This window comes from Cebus imitator, unplaced genomic scaffold, assembly GCF_001604975.1.
Source record: "Cebus imitator isolate Cc_AM_T3 unplaced genomic scaffold, Cebus_imitator-1.0 Scaffold149, whole genome shotgun sequence".
Taxonomy (NCBI): Eukaryota; Metazoa; Chordata; class Mammalia; order Primates; family Cebidae; genus Cebus; species Cebus imitator.
Window position 1 is genome coordinate 4,896,437 of NW_016107464.1, and position 18,657 is coordinate 4,915,093.

The 18,657-nt window shown below is 36.8% G+C and overlaps 1 protein-coding gene across 3 annotated transcripts in view; it reads left to right on the plus strand.

The window, feature by feature from the left end:
• LOC108314305 (tudor domain-containing protein 7) overlaps positions 1 to 18,657 on the plus strand; it is a 73,280-nt gene that overhangs the window by 9,867 nt on the left and 44,756 nt on the right. The window contains exons 1-5 of one of the 3 annotated variants that reach the window (XM_017543227.2): positions 5,379 to 5,456; positions 6,922 to 7,134; positions 9,412 to 9,553; positions 10,503 to 10,716; positions 17,794 to 17,867. In XM_017543227.2, the coding sequence (XP_017398716.1) occupies positions 6,928 to 7,134; positions 9,412 to 9,553; positions 10,503 to 10,716; positions 17,794 to 17,867 (637 nt within the window). In that variant the 5' untranslated portion in view covers positions 5,379 to 5,456; positions 6,922 to 6,927. Of the gene's footprint in view, positions 1 to 5,378; positions 5,457 to 6,921; positions 7,135 to 9,411; positions 9,554 to 10,502; positions 10,717 to 17,793; positions 17,868 to 18,657 lie in introns of those variants that run through there. The other 2 variants (XM_017543226.2, XM_037743732.1) reach the window with 2 other exon arrangements.

Consider the following 18,657-nt stretch of genomic DNA (forward strand, 5'->3'; position numbering starts at 1 on the left):
ATTTGGATTTTTTCCAGTTTGAGAGCAGTTATAAATAATGCTGTTATATACATGTACAAGTTTCTGTGTGGATGTATGTCATTTCTCTTGGGCAATTAGTAGGAGTGGATTGTAGGATTATGCTTTACTTTGTAAGAAATTGTCAGACTGACTCGACGTGGTGGCTCACATCTGTAGTCCCAGCACTTTGGGAGGCCAAGGCGGGCGGATCACCTGAGGTCAGGAGTTTGAGATCAACCTGACCAATACAGTGAAACCCCGTCTCTACTAAAAATACAAAGAAATTAGCCGGGTGTGGTGGTGTGCGCCTGTAGTCCCAGCAACTCGGGAGGCTGAGACAGGAGAATTGCTTGAGTCTGAGTGGCAGAGGTTGTAGTGAGCCCAGATTGCACCACTGCACTCCAGTCTGGGCCACAGGGCTGGACTCTATCTCAACAAAAAAAAGAAAAGAAAAATTGTCAAACTGTTTTCCAAGGTACTAGTTTGCATGCCCACCAGAAATGTATGAGAGGTCTAAATGCTCTGCATTCTCATCAACACTTCAAATTGTCTTTTTTAAAAAATTGAACCGTTCTAATAGATGTGTAGTGATACTTCATTGTGAATTTAATTTGCATTTCCCTAATAACTAATGCTGTTGAGCATCTTGCCATTTGTTTTTTTGCCATCTTCATTTTTACTTTAGCGACATATGTGTTCAGGTGTTTTGTACATTTTAAATTCGTCTCTTTGTTTTATTACTGAGTTTTGAGTATTGTTTATATATGATGACTACCAACTTTACCAGGTGTGTTATGAAAATATCTCTCACTCGCTGTGGCTTTTCATTTTTTAACAGCTTTTGGAAGAGCAAAAATTTTAAGTTTTGATGAGATCCAATTTGTCAATTTCTTTTTTCTTTTTGAGACAGGTTCTCACTCTGTCACACCATCACGGCTCACTGCAGCCTCCCAAGTAGCTGGGACTACAGGCACGTGCCACTGTGTCTGGTTTGTGTGTGTGTATGTTTGTGTGTATGTGTGTGTGTGTGTATGTTTGTGTATATATGTGTGTGTGGAGATAGAACCTCACTATGTTGTCCAGGCTGGCATCCACTATGTTGACCAGGCTGTGACCCATCTGCCTTTGTCTCCCAAAGTGCTGGAATTACAGACATGAGCCACCATACCCAGCCAATTTTTTCTTCTATGGTTCTAAAAAGTCTTTGCTTAACCCAAGGCCACAAAGATTTACTCCTGTGTATTTTTTAGAAGTTTTACAGTATTAGCCTTTTCATTTAGGACCTTAATGATTTATTTTGAGTTAATTTTTTGTATACAGCATGAAGTTCATTATTTGCATGTGGATGACCAGCTTTGCTAGCACTATTTTTTGAACTTTCTTCATTGAATTTCCTTAGCATCTTTGTTGAAAATCAGTTTACTAGGCTAGGTGTGGTGGCTTACACCTGTAATGCCAGTACTTTGGAAAGCTAAGGTGGGTGGATCACATGAGGCCAGGAGTTTGAGACCAGCCTGGCCAACGTGGCAAAACCCTGTATATATCAAAAATACAAAGAAATTAGCCAGGCGTGGTGGCACATGCCTGTAATTCCAGCTACTCGGGAGGCTGAGATGCAAGAATTGCTTGAACCCAGGAGGCAGAGGTTGCAGTGAACCAAGATTGTACCACTGCACTCCAGCCTGGGCAACAGAGCAATACTCTGTCTCAAAAAAAAAAAAAAATCAGTTTATCATATATAGGTTTATTTTTGGATTACGTATTCTGTTCCATTGATCTATACAGTTGTTCTTTTGATACTATTACATGATTTTGACTAATATAGTTTAATAGTAAGTCTTGAAATCAGCCTTATTGCGCTGGCTAGAACCTCCACTATGATAATGAATAGGAGTGCTGAGGATGGACATTCTTGCATTGTTTCCAGTCTTAGGGAGACATTACTCTTTAGCTGTGAGTAATGATGTTACCTGTGGGTTTTTCACAGATGATCTTTGTCAGGCTAAGGACTTCCCATTTTATTCTAATTTTCTGAGAGTTTTTATCATAAATTTTTTTTTAATTTTGTTAACTGTCTTTTCTTCACCTATTGATATGATTATATGGTTTAGTCTCCTTTAGTCTGTTGATGTAGTAAATTCTGTTGATTGACTTAATGAATATTGAACCATACTTGCATTCCTGGAATAAACTTTAACTGATTATTATGTCTTATTTTTTTCACTAGTTGTTGGATTTTATTTGTTAATGTTTTGTTAAGAATTTTTGCATTTATGTTCATGAGGGATATGATTTATACTTCATGTAGTGTCTTTGTTTAGTTTTGGTATCAGCATAATGCTTGCCTCATAAAATGAGTTCAGAAATGCTCTCTTCACTTTATTTTCTGGAAGCGTCTGTAGGAGTAGTATTGATTCTTCCATAAATGTTTGGTAGAATTTGCCAGTAAAGCAATCTGGGCTTCAAGTTTTCTTTGTGTGAAAATTTTAGACTGTAAATTCAATTTCTCTAATAGTGATAGAGATATTTGAGGGTTATTTATTTCTTCCTGAGTAAGCTTTGACATTTGTGTCTTTCAGTGAATTTATCAATTTCATCTAAGCTACAAACATATTGACATAACTTTTATCATATTCTCTTTTTAGTATCTGTAGGATCTGCATTGATGGCCACTCTTTCAATTACATTATGATAATTTGTGCCTTCTATTTCTTTCTATCTTTCTAGGAGTTTATCAATTTTATTGATGGTTTTAAAGAACTAGTTTTAGTTTCATGATTCTTTTCTCTCCTGTTTTTAAGCTTCATTATTGATCTGTCTCATTTCAGAATTGATTTCTGGTCTTATCTTTATTTCCTTTCTTCTGCTTACTTTTGATATAAATTTCTTTTTGTTTTCAAAGTAGGAGATTAGATCATTGATTTGCTACTTTTCTTCTTTCTAACATAACTGCATCCAGCAGATTTTTACATATTGTGTCTTCATTTATTTAAAAAGATTTTTCTAATTTTGGGGGTGGGCTTTCTCTTTGACTCTTGGTTAGAAGTATGTTGTTGAACTTGCAAATACATGGGGATTGTTCATATATCTTTCTGTTACTGATACGTAATTTAATTTTGTTCTGTCCACAGAGTATACTTTTTATAATATGAGTTATTTAAAGTTGTTTAAATATCACTTTGAGTCCAAGAATATATTTTATTTTGGTGAATGTCTCGTGCTCTTGAAAAGAATGTGTATTCTTCTGTCTTTGGAGTGGAGTGCTCAGTCAATATCATTAGGTCACTTTTGTTGGTAGTGTTTAGCTCTTTTATATATATATATTTATTTTTTGAGATGAAGTAATTCTGTTGCGCAGGCTGGAGTGCAGTGGCATGATTTTGGCTCACTGCAACCTCCACTGACTAGGTGTGTAGTAGGCTATACTATCTAGGCTTGCAAGTCCACTTAATAATGTTTGTACAATAACTAAATTACCTAACGATGCATTTGTCAGAATGTATCCTGATTTTTAAGTGACACATGACTATACACACACACACATCTGTGTGTGTACCTATCATCTATAAAAAGGATAAGAATACAGACCTAATATAGGGCTTTTGTAGTTTATAGTATTAATTAAATGTTATTGGTCCTGGTGGTAGTAATTTGAAAAGAGTTAATGTTTAGTAATGGAAAGTACATAAGGCATACAGTCATACATTGCCTAATGACAGGGATATGTTCTGAGAAATGCATTGTTAGGCAATTTTATTGTTGTGCAAACATTATAGAGTGGACTTACAAACCTAGACAGTAGAGCCTCCTAACACGCCTGGGCTATATGGTGTAGCCTGTTGCTCCTAGGCTATAAACCTGCACCAGAGTAAACATTGGTATATAAAGCAAAAAATGGCCTACCTATATAAGTCACTTACTATGAATGGAGCTTGCAAAACTGGAAGTTGCTCTCGGCAAGTCAGTGAGTGAATGGTGAATGCATGTGAAGGCCTAGGACATTACCGCACACTACTGTAGACTTATAAACACTACACTTGGGCAACACTAAATTTATTAAAAGTTTTCATTTCTTTTACTTTTTATTATTATTATTATTTTGACACAAGTGTCATTCTGTCACCCCGGCTGGAGTGCAGTGTTGTGATCTTGGCTCATTTCATCCTTGACCTCCTGGGCTCAAGTGATTCTCCCACCTCAGCCTCCTGAGTAGCTGGGACTACAGACATACGCTGCCACACCTAGCTAATTTTTATATTTTTTGTGGAGGTAGGGTTTCACTGTGTTGCTCAGGCTGGTCTTGAACATCTGGGCTCAAGTGATTCTGCCCATCTTGGCCTCCCAAAGCGTTGGGACTACAGATGTGAGCCCCATGCATCTGGCCTCTTTTACTTTTTAAACTTTTTAAATTAAAAACGAAGCTAAAATCTTTTTTTTTTTTCAATTTAACAGTTTAATAGATTTTTTTTTCCATTTATTTTATTGCATTTTAGGTTTTGGGGTACATGTGAAGAACATGCAAGATTGTTGCATAGGTACACATGTGGCAGTGTGATTTGCTGCCTTCTTCCCCATCACCTACGTCTCTCATCTCTCCCCTTGCTATCTATCCCCAACTCCCCACCCCCCACCGTCCCTCCCCTATTTCCCCCCAACTGACCCCAGTGTATAGTGCTCCCCTCCCTGTGTCCATGTGTTCTCATTGTTCAACACCTGCCTATGAGTGAGAACATGCGGTGTTTGATCTTCTGTTCTTCTGTCAGTTTGCTGAGAATGATGGTTTCCAGGTTCATCCATGTCCCTACAAAGGACACAAACTCATCATTTTTGATGGCTGCATAATATTCCATGGTGTATATGTGCCACATTTTCCCTGTCCAGTCTATCATCAATGGGCATTTGGGTTGGTTCCAGGTCTTTGCTATTGTAAACAGTTCTGCAATGAACATTCGTGTGCACGTGTCCTTATAGTAGAACGATTTATAATCCTTTGGATATATACCCAGTAATGGGATTGCTGGGTCAAATGGAATTTCTATTTCTAGGTCCTTGAGGAATGAAGATAAAATCTTACACATTAGCCTCGTCCTATACAAGGCAAGGATCTTCAAGATATTACTAGGCCACAGGATTTTTTTCAGCTGCATTATGATCTTATAGAACCCCTTTTATATATGCAGTCCGTTGTTAACTAAAACACTGTTAAGTGTGCACATGACTATATAGATTTTCATTTGCTATTTAAACCTTGCTGTCACTTGAATATTATATTTATAATTAATAACAGGACAAACAGGCTGATATTTTGTTTTCTTTTTAAGTTGGACAAATGATAGAATTGATAAAATTGTCTCTCATTCTTCATTTCTGTTTTCTAAGCCAGAGAAAGAAAATGGATATTTGTCTAGAATTCTCTGCTGTCCAGTATAGTAGCCAATGGCCACATTTAATTTAAGGTAAAATTTTAGTTCCTCAGTCATCCTGGCCATATTTTAAGGGCCCAGAGCCATATGTGGACATTGTGGACATTGCAATAATATAAAACATTTCCATCATCACAGAAAGTTCTATTGAACAGCGCCATTGAAGGAAAAGTAACAAATTGTCCATGGTTTGCCTTCCTCTTTCCTTTAATAAAAGGATAAACTATTTTTTCCAGGCTACTTATTCTCTGAATGTATCTCTTAGTATGTATCTGTACAGTCTCTGAATGTATCTCCTGAATTTGTCTATATTTTTTCTCTGCAAAACTACAACTAGATGTAATCATTAGTCTAAAGGAAATGATTCTTTCCTTCTTTTTTTTTCATATGGCACTGTAACTCTGCTTCTGTTTCTTCCATCTCTCTGGCCCCTTTTTCTTAGCCTTTTATAGATTCTTCTTTCTCTCTCCATTTCTTGAATGATAGCCTTTTACAGAGGTCCATCTGTAACCTTGTTTTTTACTCCCTGGATGTCAAATACACTATATAGTCAAAGACCAACAAATCTATGACCAGCTTAGACTTCTAACCTAATTTCCTAGTGAATATATCAACATAGCTATTGTCTAAGCATTCCAACCTCCCTGTGCCCAAAATGAATCCACCTCTTCCTCTCTTGCAAACTTGCTTTTATTTCACCTCAGTGTGGGTCATTACTCTCTGTTATGCTTCTAAGCTGGAAACATTGGAGCCCTCCTCCTCATCCAAACCAATTAACCAATTCCTGTTGATTCCACGTCCTAATTACCTCTCAAATTGATTTTTTCTTTATCCCTAAGACCCGTTTTTGTGATCTTCCACATTTCCAGAATTCTGACAACTTGGTAATCTTCCTTCCCATTTATAGTGATCTTTCTAAAATACAGAGCTGATCATTTTGTTTCCCTATTTAAAATCCCTCTAAGACCCCACATTACTTTTTGCAGAAATGCAAACATTAGCATAATATAGTAGTTTCAGGGTCTGCCCTCCCTGGCCCTCTCAGCCCTCAGCTTGGAGTCTTTGTTCAGTCATGTCCAGCCACCTAACTTCCTGGAATTTTTGGAACACACCGTGTGCGTCTTTCTCACCTCTGTGCACTCATACATCCTGTTCCCTTTCTTGGGCTGATACCTCTCCCAGCCCCACAGCCCACCCTCTTATTCCTTGTTGGGTGATTCCATCTTGCTCTTCAGGACTCCGTTCAGGCTTCCTCACATCTGGGAACATTCCCTGATATCTCCCCTCCCCAGGCTGGTCTTGTGCCTTTCTGACTTTCCCCTGCATTCTCATAGTATTTCTGCTTTTCTCTTCTGTGTCAGTTGTTTCCCCATATTGTAATTGCACAGGAAGTATGCAGTAATAATTTATAAAGTAACAAGCTTCAGCTCTGAAAATCTATTTGAATTCACAGACTAATGAACCATATTATAGTAACCTTCTACTGTTGTTCTTATAGGCAAAGATGCTGGAAGGAGATCTGGTTTCAAAGATGCTGCGAGCTGTTCTGCAGTCTCATAAGAATGGAGTAGCATTACCCCGGCTCCAAGGAGAGTACAGATCCTTGACTGGAGACTGGATCCCCTTCAAACAGCTAGGTTTCCCTACACTAGAAGCCTATCTGAGAAGTGTGCCAGCAGTGGTCAGGATAGAGACTAGTAGATCTGGAGAGGTAAGAGGGCAATTGTGCTTGTCAGAAGAATCAAACCAGTTCATAATTGCCTGTCTGGCACTTCCAATCTCCTGTCTGTGAGATTAGACTTTGGCTTAGACTTAGCTAGTCTAAGCCAAAGCACTAGCTTAGTTGTTTGAGATTGGTAGCGACAGAGAAAACAGCATCTAAAGCATGGCCTAGAGTCTTATGTCTTTTGTTTTATTCCTCAGATTCTTTTCATTGTAAACATAAGATTTTAACCACACAAAATTAAAACTATTTATTTACCCATTGTCAACATCTAAACAAAATAGTTGTACTGGAGGCCTTGAGTGCGTAAACATCATACCTGCCCCTTACAAACCTGTTACAAATGTTTTTGCCAAAGTCACTCATGACCTCTTGATCACCAGATCTAACAGGCAGTTTAAATTCTCATCGTGTTGATTCCTGCTATCTAGACCTAGTCAGTCCCGAGCTAATCCTTCATCACCGTAACTACCAGGGCCTCCTTGTCATTCTTTCTTCTCTTCTGTTCTTTTCCTCTCCTTCACACCCATATGACTATATTATTATGTCATTTAAAATCCTTCTGCCTCTCTGGAAGAAAACAGTTTATAGAGAGTATGAGGCATTTGGTGGTAGCAGGCTGATTTGTCATTGCTCTTCCACTGTGACCTAGCAGCTTCACTTCTTGGTACCTACCACTGTACAGTATGATAGATGTGGACAGACCACCATCCAAAAGAGAAACAAAAACACCCGTACCCCCTTATACACTATAGTTTCCTGGGTGTATTTTTACATATGTAAATACGTAGAACAGGTCTGGAATGTTTCTCACCAAAACCTGACATCATGGTTTCTCTCTGGCGGGGGAGGGGGAGGAGGAGGCAGTGGTGGAGGAAGACAAGGGAACCAGGAGCAGGAAAGTGGTCAAAGGGGAAATTTACCTTATAGTTAATAATGTTCCTAAGGAGGAGATAGACATTAATTAAATGTTAGATGGCTAATAAAACATTCTTTGGCATCCCTGATCCTTCCAGACAGACTTAAGTCCTCCTTTCTGTTTACTTGCACCTTGTAATACATCCATTATAACACTTGACTTAATTTTTTGCCTCTTTCTTTTTCCTTCATAAGTTCCTTAAAGATGAGGGGCTTAATAAATCTGTGTTGAATGGATGAATGAATGAATAGCTGAATGAATTAATAAATTAATAATGCATCATAGAGTTACTATACTGTAATTTACTCAACTCTTTGTTCCCCTGTTTTGGAAATTTTAAATGTTTCCAGGTTTTAACTATTAAAATACCCCAATTGCACATACTAGGATAGGTAACATTTGTTCTTTTAAATTATACTCTTGTAATATAGTCTCAGAAATAGAAATACTGGGCCAAAGAGTAGGAACATGTTTTAGCTTGTGATATAAAGCCTCATTGTTTCCCTGTCCTTGATTTCAAATTAGAGTCAAGGGCATGAAAACCACACAGGTCTTTAGAGATCATCTTGTCCCAGTAGACTCTATACTTCAGATGTTTTTTCAATATCATATCATACCAGTATTTTTCTTAAAGATACAGAGCTGAGCTGCAGTGTTTTGAGAGATGTATAAGCTCTGGAGACCCTGCTTGCCCTACCTTGCTCTCATGCCCCTGCCAGTGGCAGCCCCTTGAGGCCTCTCCATGGAACTCTATGGCTCCCATGAACACAGTTTGAAAAAAACAGGTCTAAACCAGACCTGTTTTATAGCTGAAAATACTTAGATTTGTCCAGAGTCAACCAGCAGATCCATTGCAGAGGCAAGAGAAGGATTTAGTAAGTCTTGTATTCACCGTAGTAGTTATGAGTACACACTTGGGACTCAAAGAGACTTGCCATGTTACTTGGAAGGCTGCTTAACTTTCCTGAGCCTCTGCTTTCCCATGTGTAAAGTGTGAATGAAATGTACCTCACAGATTATATGATATTATATGTCAGATCATAGGTTGCTTTTGGTTCATTTGGTAATCTCATAGCACCTAACATTGTAGATGCTTAATACCTATTTCAAAAATAAATGAAATTTTCAGCTTGGGGAAAGATGATCCGGCGTACTAGACTATGCTCGATTCCTCTTGCAGAAATATAATTTTCTTCTAGCTTTATCAAGGAGTGAGACACATGAATATTTGCATACAGCTTGACTTGGGATGTGTAGGCTCATTAAGATCCACTTTTAAGAATTGGCCTCTAGGCAACACAGAATCTGAGAAATGTTTCTCCTCTCACCCTGCCTCTCATGAATAGATTACCTGCTATGCCATGGCCTGCACAGAAACTGCAAGAATCGCTCAGCTTGTGGCTCGTCAGAGGAGTTCTAAAAGGAAAACCGGGCGTCAAGTTAATTGTCAGATGAGAGTGAAGAAAACCATGCCATTTTTTCTAGAAGGTAGGAGCTTTTTATATGTTAAAATTTTTAGGCCTGTCTACAAATATATTGTCACAGGGAATTGTGGAAGTGTTGTTTGGATTATGATAAATACCGATATCTGTTAACATTCATATGTCAGGAGAAAAATCCTGAAGCTAGCATTTCCATTTGAAATTCTTAAGTGAACGTGATGCGCATGACTTGCTAAGTGAAGTAATTACACAGTGGGAGATAGAACAGATTTTAGTTGTGCTTGTTATGGTAATGTGTGGTTTATTTTTTATTTTTTTAGCTTATTTGAAGGAATGCCTTGTCCAGAATGTTGGCTGCACCAAGAACTTATGATTTAATGTCTCATTTGACAAATCATGTCTTTTGGTAGAAAAACTCTAGTTTCAGAAATACATGAATTATGTATTACACAAAAATGTTATAGACAACTCAGCCTGTGTTTACCAAACAATTATCTCAAGGAGCTTATAATCAGTTCTAAAACTAAATTCCGGTGAAATGGTTCAATGATAATACAAAACAGTAGATGACTAAATGCCACAGTGAGCATTTAGGACAACGGAGCAACAATTTTGAATGAAAATGGCAAAGGGGAGACTTGAGTCCAGACCTCAAACGATGGGTAGAATTGGGATTTATGGGGAAGAGATGGGAGGACCAAGATATAGCTGAGTGTGCTGTATTTGCAAGATCATGAGGTGGCTGCCACTGAAGTGTTCAGCTGGTGAGTAGCAGAACTTCCTGACCAGTCTGATGGATGAAGAACCTTATCTGCTAAATACTCACCAATCTATTCTTTTCCTATGGACCAGCCCTCCAGTGGCAACCTCCTTGTTTTCTTAGAAACTGTTCTGAGAATAGATACCCACAGAAAACATCTGGTCAGGGGAGTGTCATAATGAAAATGGGGTTTGAGGATGCTAATTGATTTTATTATGTATTCCTAACTTCATAGGAAAGCCGAAAGCAACCCTCAGACAACCAGGATTTGCTTCAAATTTTTCTATTGGCAAAAAACCTAATCCACCACTATTAAGAGACAAAGGAAACTCTGCTGGAGTTAAGTCTGATGCTGAAACGTCTCCTTATACATTACACGCAACTCTTGGAAATGAAGCATTCAAAGGCATTCCAATGCAAAGGCATGTGACCATGTCCACCAACAACAGGTATTTGGCTTTTGACTAACAGAAAGTTGGTGAATTTGGGGTAAAAGAGTGTTTAAAATGTACGTTCAGGTTAAGAAAGAAGCACTTTCTGTTTAAGTTCATGTGTAGTAGAGACATGCATCATTACCAGTTGAGTTCACTTTTCCTAGCTACCTGAACATCATTCTCTAAGTGCATCTCTAGAATATTTTATCTGCATTGTTGTCAATCTTTCCTTGTAAAGTTCATTCAAAAGCTCTCACGAATTGTTCTGAGATACTATTTCAATATACTAAGAACTTTTTCAGAAAACCTTTTTTTAACAATTAATTTTGTAGGTTTCAGTAAAGCCTGATGGAGTTTTACTCACTCCACTCTGTTGCAAGTATCATGCCCATAATTATTTAGTAGCATCAGATATCCATGCAGCAGAATACTGGACTCGCTGTAATAAAACAACCTGTAAGTCTTAGTTTGGGTGCTGCCATTCACAAAAGATGAAATAAGTTATTTCATCATTTGGACCCAAAAGATGAAATAGCTTATTTTACCTGACTAGTGAATGGCAGTGCCCAAACTAAGACTTATATTTGTCCAAAGAAAATGTTAAACTAAATGATCTCAAAGTTTCTTTCTGGCTCAAAACTATGGTTTTATAAGGTAGCTCAGAGGGTGGCAAACTACAATCCATGGGCCACATCAGGCCCACTGCCTGTTTTGGTAAACTAGGTTTTATTGGAACATGGCCATTTTACTTTGTTTGCATATGCCTCTGGGTGCTTTTGCAAAATAGTGGCAGAAGTGAGTAGTTGTACAGAGACTAGATGGCCTACAAAGCCAAAAATGAACTGATGGACCCTTTACAGAAAAAGGTTGCGGACCCCTGATGTAGATGTATCAAGATCACATTCTTCCATCCTACTTGTGCCTTTTAAAAACAAATTTTGTTGTATTCTATTCCTTTAAATCAGTGTTCAAAAGTTCTGTTTTGTGAAAGATAATTTTTCCCCCAGGAACTTTTCCCCCAGATACTGAATATGTAGGAAGGATTTTTTTTTTTAAAAAAGATATAACTGATACAAATTTTTTATATTACAGAATTTTTAATAAAATAACTCTAAACTATTTTTATAATAGTATACATTTAATGTTATTTATGATTAGTTATTGTAATTTTGATAAGGTCTAGAAAATACATAGTTTAAACACAGCTCTTGACCCAAAGCGCTAGTTGAATCCAGTGTATGACAGAAGTATCATTGTTTCCCTGTTTGTGTGCCTACATTTCAGCAATACATTTTGAATGATTTTTTCGGATGTGACTCTAAAAGGACAGGCAACAAAAGCAAAAATAAACAATGAAATTACATCAAACTAAAAAGCTTCTAGACCACCAAGGAAACAGTCAACAGAGTAAAAAGACAAGCTAGCTGTGGAATGGGAGAAAATATTTGCAAACCATATATCTGATAAGGGCTTAATATTCCAAATATAAGGAACTCAACTAAATGGCAAGAAAACAACCTAATTTTAAAAATGAGCAAAGGACCCAAACATACATTTCTCAAAAGAAAACATATAAATGATCAACAGGTATATGCAAAAATGCTCAACATCACGACTCATCAGGGAAATGCAATTTAAAACCACAGTGAGATACCACCTCACACCCAATAGGATGGCTACTATCAAAACACAGAAAATAACAAGTGCTGGTAAAGATGTGGAGAAAAGGGGAACCGCAATACACTGCTGAGGGGAATGTAAGTTAGTGTAGCTGTTATGGAAAACAATATGGAGATTCCTCAAAAAGTTAAAAAGAACTATCAGCAATCCCACTACTAGGTATATATTCAAAGGATATGAAATCAGTATATCAGCTGAAGAGATATCTGCATGCCCATGTTCACTGCTGCAGCATTCACAATAGCCAAGCCACAGAATCAACTGAAGTGTCCGTTAATGAATGAATAGATAAAGAATATGCAGTTTATCTACTGAATGGGAATACTTACTATTCAGCCTTTATAATAGAGGAAATCCTGCCATTTGCAACAACATAGATGAACCTGAAAGACATTATTTTAAATGAAATAAGCCAGGCGCAGAAAGAAAAACCACAAGCCCTTATATGTGGAATCTAAAAAAGTCGAACTCATAGAAACAGTAAAATGGTACTTACCAAAGGCAGGGGAATGGGGTTAGGATTGGGGGTTGTGAGCATACACAATTTCAGTTAGGAGAAATAAGTTCAATATATCTTTTGTATTTCATGGTGACTATAGTTAATGATATATTGTATACTTGCAAATTGCTAAGAGAGTAGATTTTAAGTGTCCTCACCACAAAAAATAAGCATGTAAAGTAATGCATGTGTTAAGCAGCTTGATTTAGCCATTCCACAGTGTACACATAGCAAGCCATCACATCATGTTGCATACCATAAATATATACAATTTTTACTTGTCAATTAAAAGCATGTAACTATAATACGGCCCAGCAGTTGTGCTCCTGGACATTTATCTCAGAGAAATGAAAACTTAGGTTTATACAGAAACCTGTCCACAATGTTCACTGTAACTTTATTTGTATTAGCCAAAAAATAGAAACAACCCAGACATCCTTTGGTAAGTGAATGGTTAAACAAACTATCATACGTTCATATTACAGAATATGTCTCCACAGTAAAAAGGAGTAATGAACTATTGATACACACAGCAACTCTGATGGATCTCAAGGGAATCATGCTGAGTGAAAGAAGCCAATCTCAAAAAGTGACATACTTTGTGACTTTATTTATATAACATTCTTGAAATTATAAAAATTATGAAGATAGATAACAGATTAGTGGTTGCCAGAGGTTAAGGATTTGGGTGATTTGGGGGATGGGTATGCCTATAAAGGGAGAGCAAGAGGAACCCTTGTAGCCATGGGATAGTTCAGTATGTTGATTGTACTGGTGGGTACATGAATCTGTACATGTGGAAAATTGCACAGAACTACAAATGCAAACACGCATATACAACTGGAAATATGAATAAGCTCTGAATTGTACCATTGCCAATATTCTGGTTTTGATATGTACTGTGCAAGATGTTACTATTAGGGGAAACAGTGAAGGGTACGTGGGACCTCTGAGTACGCTTTTTGAAATTTACCATGAATTTATAGGTATTTCAGAATAAAAAGTTTTCAAATTGACAGCAGGCTGGGCACGGTGGCTCGTGCCTGTAATTCCAACACTTTAGGAGGCTGAGACAGGAGAATTGCTTGGGCCCAGGAGCACAAGAATAGCCTGGGCAACATGGTGAGATCTCATCTCTACTAAAAAAAGAAAAAAAATTACCTGGACATAGTGGTGTGCACCTGTAGTTGTTGCTGCTTGAGAGATTGAGATGGGAAGATCACTTGAGCTTGGGAGTTTGAGGGTACCGTGAGTTATAATCACACCACGGCACTCATGCCTGGGTGACAGAATAAGACCCTGTCTCTTAAAAATAAAAAAAACCCACATATTTTAATTAAAGACTGCTTGAGATATTATAAAACATTTTAATCAAATCTTTTTTTAAGCATATAGTACAATTTGAAAGATACCTTTTCAGAGAAATCTAAGTACCACCCAGTGGCAGATGTTATGGGTAACATTTCTAGTTATAAAATCAAAATATCCAAATGGAACAATAGCAAAAACGTTTATATCTACTTATGAAATATTAATGTAGTAAAAAGCAGTTAAACCTATTGTGAAGGACACTTAAACTTTTTGAGGTCACCAAACCTCTTGAGAAGTGAATGAAAGCTATAAGTGATCTTCCCAGAAAAATTCACACATGTACATATACATATGCATAAATAATCTCATACTAGTCAGTAGATTCATGAGCCCCCAAAGCTCGTTCTCAAGAGTTTTGGTTAAGAACTCATGCTTGCCTGTTAACAAACTGAAAAATTCTAGAAAAATAGCATGGCTAGTTCCTGTAGAATAAATTGGTAGAGATAAAATGTGTGGGTAAGAGGATATGTATACTGACTCCTATTAAATTGTGCTCTAAACAGATTATAATAATTTGTATTCTTCTAGAAGAATATGAGAGTGATTATTTTCTTGTGTGCCTGCCAACATTGGGCATCTGTTTATTTTTCTTAGCTACTTTGAAAGGTGAAAAAAAATATTTATGCTTTAATTTTTATTTCCTTGATTTTGAGTCTTAGGGAAGTTACATTTTTGTCATATATTTATTAGCCCATTTTAGGTCTTATATGAATTACATGTCTTTGTCCTTTGCATAATTTTTCTGTTGGCTCTTTTCTTTCTAACATTTAAAAGTGGTTCATAAATTAAAGAAACTGGCCCTTTGTCTGTAATATTTTGACAGTGTTTCCTCAGTTTGTTTAATTATTGTATTTTTGTATACTAAAACTAAAATTTTACATGCTTGCAGCTATCAGTCTTTTACTGTGTGGCTTCTGCTTTTAGGTGTTATGCTTAGAAAGGCATTTCCACCCAATATTATGTAACGTGTGTTTTCTGTTTTCTTTTGTAATTGTTGTGGCTTCATTTTTTAGATTTTAGTCTTTAATTCATCCAGAATTTATTTTATTGTATAGTGTGAGAGTTGGAATCCTTTTTTATTGTTATCCAGATGTCCTATACCAGTTACTACACAATCCTTTTTTTCCCTGCCGGTTTGATTCTATCTTTACCAGTACTAAAGCCTTATAAACATATGATTCAGTTCCTGGACTTTCTTTCAGAATCATCGATTACCTCTCTATTCTCCAGTACCAAGCTATTCAGATTATTATAACTTCATAGTAAGTGCTAATAACCTTTATTCTCTACTTCCTCCTCTCTCTGTCTCTTAATTTGGTCTATTAGTTCCATCGTGTGCTTTTATTATACCTGCTGCCCTTATCATAACACTTAGTAGACTTTGTTCTTAGATTTTGTCAATGCATTAATTATCTGTTGCTGTCTAAACAGATTACCACAAAGTTATTAGCTTACAGCAAGACACATTTTCTTACCTTATAGTTTCTATGATTTGGGAAGGAAGACAAGGTCAAGCTGGGTCCTCTGCTTCAGAGTCCCTCATGAGGCTGCTGTCAAGGTGTCAACCATGGCTAGGGTCTTACCTGAAGGCTCAGCTAAAGACGAATCTGCTTTCAATCCTACTCACATGGTTGTTGGCACAATGTACTTCCTTATGGGTTGTTCCTTAGTCCCTAGGTGGCTGTTGGCCAAAGACCATCTTTAGTTCCTTGCCACATGCTTCTTCCCAACATAGCCATTTGCTTTATCAAAGCAACAAAGGAGAGATTATGCTAGCAAAGTTGAAATTAGAATCTTCTGTAATCTAGTTATTTGTGATCTTTTCAACCTTGAACTCATCTATGGATTAAAAGCAGGCTGCTCAAGAAGAAGGGATCACACAAGACTGAATATCTGGAGGAAGAATCTTTGGGGGTATCTTAGTATCTGCTTACCATGGTCCATTTCTCAACTATGCTGCATAGTCCCTGAGAATAGGGCATGTTTATCTTGCTGATCATTGACAGTTACCGTCTGACACGATATCTGGCACATAGTATGTTTTAAATATTTATAGGCCATAAATGTGTCTCTAATAAACGATATGTGTTTAGATTTGGAAAGTTTTTTTCTGGACCAGTCTAATTCTTTGTCTTTTTAAAAAACAATATATTTTATTCTTACTGTTGGAAAACGGGACCTCTGTCATTTTATTATGTTTGTTTTGTATGCATCCCTGCAGTTTCCTTTGAAGGGCTTTCTTTTGCTGTATATACTTTTTCATTTCTCTCCAGTAGACCTGTTGATTGAACCATAGCAGTCCCTTCCATAGTTTCTGTGTACTCTCACTCTTTACTTATATCTCTCTACCTTCTACTGGAGTCTTTGATGCTCACTTAAAGCAGGGGAAGTTTCCAGTTTACATTTTTGGAGCTTGTGCAGGGGAAGGAGTACTGCATCCCTACCAGTTCTGCAAAAGTAGGAGTTGGATATGTTTTTGGCATCTTCTGTTATTACACAGATACATTAATACACAAATCTGATGGCATTATAATTGCATACGCCAAGTAAGCTTTTATTGGTAGCCTAGAATCTAATCATTTCTTTTAGAATTGAAATATTATAAGAAAATGTGCTTCATTTCAAAGAATTGATCTAATTTTTAGACTATTTTATACTATTCAGAAACTAGCAGGTATGTGTACTATGTCACTGTCACCTACTATAGTCCCATACCGACTGCTGGGCAGGTTTTAGTCATTGATTCATTCAGTTGTGATTCATTCAGTCATTCTTGTAATATTCACTTTGCCTTGCATGTATCAAGCACTGCCCCAGGCACTTGGGAACACAGACAATTAAGACACTTTTGAGTCTAGTGTGGGAAACAGACATGAATATAAGTGATGTGTGCATGGTTTATTTCTTTGTCTTCATATTTGGAAAAATCTTCCTACCTATATCCAGCATAATTTACATAAGAATTATTTTGGTAAGGGTATGAGATAGGGATCTGTTTCTTTTTTTCAAATAGTTGCTTGACCAGTCCGTCACCTGCCTATTTTGATATGCCGCTTTATTATGTACCAAGATATAATGCAAATTGCGTGTTTCTAAGTTCTCTACCATTTTACTTATCTGTGCAACTATTTTAAATGTTGTAACTTCATAGTGCATTTCAGTATCTGGTGATACAACTCCTTCATTTTTTGGTTATATTCCAAAATGTTTTGTTTCTAGCTGTTTATTTTTGCATGGTTTTCTATATTTTATTTTGCTAGTTTCTTATAAGTGATTAATTGGAATTCTGACATCCAAGTTTTGAAAGAGGCTTTCAAAGACCTGTTTAAATTTAGCTTTTTAACATACTTTTCTCTGAGTGAATATGAAACATGAAAGATGATGCCAGGTTTTATTTTTATTTTTTCTGATTTTGAATTATTTTAATGATTTGTTTTGCTGTTAAATGCCACCAAGACTTTAAGTGAAAAGTATAGTGTTTAAAACTTGGTATAGACTTTGCTATTTACATTTATTTAACCTTTTGTTTTTTAATACCTTAGGTTTAGCCCAAAGGTGTTCCTTCAACCACCTTTGCAGATGCAACTGTCGAGAACCTCTGCTAAGGAAATGAGTGGTATGTTTTCTAAACATTTTTGAGGTACATATTGGCTTCTGGAGCCAAGAAACATATCTAGGGATGGCTTTTGACACTTGCACTCACTTTCTCCTGCTTGGAATATGTCTCTCCTCCCTTCTTTCCTAATTTCTTTACACTATGAATCGAAATGATCTTAAGAGAAAATAGTGCCTCCCAAGGATATTATTATCATACTAACTTGAGGCCTTCCTCACCCCAGCCCTGCTCTGTGTCACCTCCATGTATGGCCTGCAGAGGTGCTTCTGTTCCTTACCCTCTCACCTCTTAGTGGGTATACCCTTGAGGTTTTGGAGGCTGAGGCCTCACATAAAGGAAACATCTGCTCTAGTTTAAAAGTACATAAATATGGGACTTACATTTATAAAAGACTTTCAGATCCTCCACCACTTAAAAGCTAGCACCCTAAACTGTGTAATCATCTAAAGATGAATGTAAATAATTCTTGGGGTTATAGAATCCAAGTCGGCTGTTAAGAAAACAACAGGAGAGAGACATAGTATAAGTCAAAGAATCTGAAGGTTAGAAATGCAGTCACTCGTTACCTTTTCTTCTCCAACCAATGTGTAAATCCCCTGCTCATGGACCCACCCAGGGAAACAGTGTTTTCATATCAATGCTTATTGTATGTGAAATGTAAATGTGATTTTACATTACTTGTTGCTTTAAGTGTGAGTCTTACTGAGTTGAAATGCTTTTTTTTTTTTTGTAAAAACACATCTTCAGTATTTCTTAATGGAAATTAAATAGTATGATTTCTGTTTACACG